General features: G+C 31.9%; 1 protein-coding gene across 1 annotated transcript; it reads right to left on the reverse strand.

Annotated features, from left to right (window-relative positions):
• Nucleotides 1-404: 404 nt before the first annotated feature.
• On the reverse strand, nt 405-4,075 carry LOC132031502 (polygalacturonase-like). The gene is made up of 4 exons (XM_059421497.1): nt 3,527-4,075; nt 2,429-2,718; nt 1,390-1,618; nt 405-785 (listed from the first exon to the last, which is right to left on the reverse strand). The coding sequence occupies exons 1-4, from the start codon at nt 3,980-3,982 to the stop codon at nt 567-569; spliced, it is 1,194 nt and encodes a 397-aa protein (XP_059277480.1). The 5' UTR covers nt 3,983-4,075; the 3' UTR covers nt 405-566.
• Nucleotides 4,076-4,571: the final 496 nt, after the last annotated feature.

The following is a 4,571-nucleotide window of genomic DNA, read 5'->3' on the forward strand; positions in this document are numbered from 1 at the left end:
TGTTCATCAACTAGGGAAGATAAAAAGAATTTCTAGAACTAAATTAGATGTATGTATTAGTCCAAGTTCATGCTAGAAGAATTAATTTTTAAAAATACATAAGTTTTGTTAAATTTTATGTAAGTCAAGTTGGTGGAAGAATATATTCTCTATTTGTCTTTAAATAGAATGATTGATTATATATGTTAGTCAAGTTAGTGGATCAAAGAAGCTTCAAGAAAGAATTTCAGTGATATCGATTGAGATTGCTTCTCCAGTTCTCCTCCCCTATTTTCCAACAAACAGAACTATATCGTCCTGTGCTTTTATTAGTTACGTATATTATTTTTCATTGTGTAAGCAGTATACATGACTAATTATACACTACCACCAAATTTCACCAACATAAAGAAAATTTCAAAAGATTCATTTTAAATCTGGTCCTGGTTAAATATATAACTGCATTTCCGAGCTTACATTCTGCATTAATATAGTGTCTACCTTGCTTATAAGCAAATATAAAATCATTATCCAAATCCTCGATATTCTAGTACAGATGTTGATTTAATCCCTATATTCTAATTAACTTATAAGCAACTATTAGGTTTTTGAAAACCCGAAGCTCTTCCTCCAGCATTAGCACAAGAAGCTTCAGATGGTTGATCTCTATAGCTAAGATTTACATCTTCAAGGGATATGCCACTGCATGGATATTTCTTGCTACACTCAAATTTCACAGCAACTTCTGTAGCCGATGTACCGTGTATGTCTTGATACTTTATGTCACTGATTTTTACACCCGAGCCCTAAATATATTTTAAGAAAATCAAAAACAATATTAGTTTTGTAAGAGAATTAGGTCCTCCAAAAAAAAAAAAAAAAAAAGGAAGGTTAATATATACCCCTTCGTTTCAATTTATTTGTCTGGTTTTGACTTGACACAGAGTTCAAGATAGTGAAACTTTTGATTCTTGTGGTATGACCCGTTTGACCATGAGATTTATTCCCCTTTTTCAGAATTTTTTTTTTCCACTTTATTTGAAAATCAGCAATAGGCCATGAAAATTCCAGTATTTGTATTTTGGAAAACACATAAAACCGTGTTTTCACTTTTTTTCACTTTCAGTACATTCAAACAACGAAATATGCTTTGCAAAAACTATAACCAAACACAACTCCATCTTCAACTTCAATTTCAAAAATTTCAAATAAACTGAAAAATATTTGGTTTCTATGGCCGAAATGTTTTGATTTTGTAGTCTTAAACATGCCATGTGAAAAGTTGGAATTAGAGTGTTGCCAAAAAGAAAAGATGCATTCTTTTTTAAATGGAATAAAAATGAAGTAGACAAATAAATTAAAACAGAGGGATATTTCTTTTGCCTGAATTTATTTGCTTGTATCAGTTACCTGGTGAGGGCAATTTTCATTGTTAGGGCAGTAATTTTGGTCAATGATGATAGGGTTTTGAACGTTAGACATAACTATATGCTGGAAGAGAATATTGTTGACAAATCCATTGCTTGATCTCGCCCATGTTTTTACTCTCAATCCATTTTGTGTTCCTGTGAAAGTGACAGTTTTAACTGTAACATCTTGAACTCCAGGCTCTTGTAATTCCCAGCCTAAACTCCCAATGCTGCACCAATATTGTTAATTTATATAAGGCAAGATAATTAGGTGAAGTAAATAAACAAGTACGAGACATCCTTACAGAGCAAAAATAGCCTAACTTTAGTTGTAATTAAGTTGACTTTGTTACTACATTTTTTCCGGGGAAAATAATGAATCAACTAGATTTCCTATGGTTGGTTGAACCTAGGTTTCCACATATTCATTTCTTTGAAACATACAAGATTTTAACTTTATAGGTCGACCTTTTAGACTATAATCACTGAACTCCTTGTAGTATAAGTTTAGATATAATACTTGTTGATACCTTTTCTAATTTTAACATAAAAATATATACTTCGCGTCGAAAATTTACTAAATTTGGATGAACCCGGTGCTGAAGCACTGCACTGGATCCGCCCTTGTATAGGAGCTAGGTATGTATTCCATACTGCTCATAGATTAAATAAAAAGGCTGACAAAATCTTTGAACAAAATAAGTTTAACAAAAATATGTTTGATTCTTTAATGAGACATAGAAAGTATTGATACTCCCTCTATTCCAATTTTTGTGAAGGTATTACTATTTGAGAAATCAAACTGTTTTTTTTTTTTACTATAGTTTTCTCAAACTTTTTTGTACAATTTTGAATCATTAGCTCTATTGACTTATAACTTTTCGTGTAGTTTTCAAATATGCAAATTATATTTAAAAACATTTGAAAAATCTATACCCAAATCTTAGTCAAAATTAAGTGTTCTCGTACTACGAATCCCTCACATAAATTGGGATAGAGGAAGTAATTAAATTGAAAATAATTTTTTTTTTCCTTGAAACCTTATTCCATGGCCGGGGCCACATGCTATGTTTTCGATCCACAAGTTGGAGGTGCCGGGGCCAATTGAGATACAATCATCTCCGGTGCCAATACGGGAGTTCTTAATGGTAACTCTAGATGAATATTGAACGTGAATTCCATCGGTGTTGGGACTGTTTCCTGGAGCCGACACCTTTACTCCTTGTAGCTTCACATTATCACAATTATCTACCAATATGTGGAACATTTGGCTATTTTTTGATGTTAATCCACTGATATCTATGTTGCTCGAGTTGGAAAAAGTAAGTCCCTGCACCACCAAACAAGTTTTTTTTCATGCTTTCAATAAAATTCCTTATTAGCAAAAAAAACAAAAAATAAATGCAAATGCATATAGTTAAAACTTAATTCCATCTTCTCTTTTTTTTTTTCTTTTTTTTTGTGGTTAATTTGCATTAGGTAGGAAGAAGACCGTTTATTTCAACATAGTTTAAACTGCTCAAAGTCATTTATCCACGTAAATACTAAATAAAAAATCTTGTAGTGTTTCATTCTTTGTTAACTAGTGCTCCCCCCTCCTAAAAAGATTGTCTTAGTTTGACTTTGCACAGAGTTTAAGAAATAAAGTAAGACTTTTGAAATGTGTGGTCCAAAACAAGTCTTAGATATTTTTGTGGTTGTAAATCATTTCAGAAAGTTAAGTTGTTTCTAAATATAGAAATGTGTCAATCTTTTTTGGACAAACTAATAAGGAAAGTAAGACAATCTTTTTGGAATGGAGGGAGTAGTATATATTTTCCATAAAAAACAACTTTTGATATACTATTAAATCAAATCAGGAATATTAATCATACAATTTTTCCTTGAGGGCAATAATTCTTACCAGAGGTTTGGAAACTAATGTAACTGAATTGAGTGAAAATTTAATATATTTGTTTTGTGTATGTGTGTGGTGAACTTCCATCTTTCATAGTTTAGAAGAAGAAGGCCATTTATTTCAAGTTTAGTTGAAACTGCCCATCCCTACTTAGTACCCACGTAAATACTAAATAACCAAACTTGGAGTGTTTCATTCTTTTCAAATTATTTTTTCATGAATTATATACTTTTAATCATACCATTGGTCCTTGAGGACAATTGTTGCCAGAGTTTTTGCAAGCCCATAGACTAGAGCCTTGTCCATCTAAGGTTCCTCCGATGATAGAAACTCCATTAACTCTGTCGAATTTGATCCAATTTTCTTTATTCCCAATTACATTATAATCCGATGGAGCTAATATAGCTCCATCAATACGTAAAGTAATAGCCTTGCTCTTGCATTTTTCGCCCTGGAAATATGCATTTTTAAGCATGTAATTTCCTTTGGGCACGTAAATGGTGGCCGGGCTAGTAGATGCACATGCTGCACTCCATGCACTCAAAAATGCTTTGGATGAATCGATTTTTCCATTCGATTTCGCTCCATAGTTTTGGATATTGTATATTGCATTTGCAGCAATGGAAGAGTTGAAGAACAAGAAGAAGATTGTGAAAAAAAGTGGAAGATTTTTTTCTAAGAAACTCATTTTGATCATTATAATCAGCTAGTTACTTTTTCAAGAAGTCAAAAGGCTGATAAAATGTTAATTGGAAGGTGATGTGTGGAATTGGAGTGGATTTCAGGGGAATTTATAGACTTTGCATTAGTGATATATCAGTCTTTCAGGTAAATCTCACAGTTGTACGTTCATGTATTGCAAAGTAACGTGTAAAAGAAAAAGAAAATTAGGAGAGAATGTTGAATTCATTAAGACGCTGACGTGAGTTAGGTTTTGAATATGGATCATTTGGTCGTGTTGAGGAAGACTTTAGGTTCAAAATCCAACATTAAAATTTCGATAACCAATTGGATTTCTTGGTGTTTAACCGAAATGTTAGTTACATGGATTTTTTAACAGAACGCATATATATCATTAATTTTAAAAAAAATCATTATTTAATTATTATTCCCTTGCCTGACAAAGTTTGAATCAATATAGAGTTTTAAAAAGCTGAACACTTATGAAGCTATCCTTTGATTTATGTTGTTATCTATTGTTCTTGCGTACTATTTTGTTGTAGTTACTGTTTCGTTTTTTTTTTTTTTTTTTTTTTTGGGGGGGGGGGGGGGGGGCCTTTTTGACT

Source organism: Lycium ferocissimum, chromosome 9, assembly GCF_029784015.1.
Source record: "Lycium ferocissimum isolate CSIRO_LF1 chromosome 9, AGI_CSIRO_Lferr_CH_V1, whole genome shotgun sequence".
Classification (NCBI taxonomy): Eukaryota; Viridiplantae; Streptophyta; class Magnoliopsida; order Solanales; family Solanaceae; genus Lycium; species Lycium ferocissimum.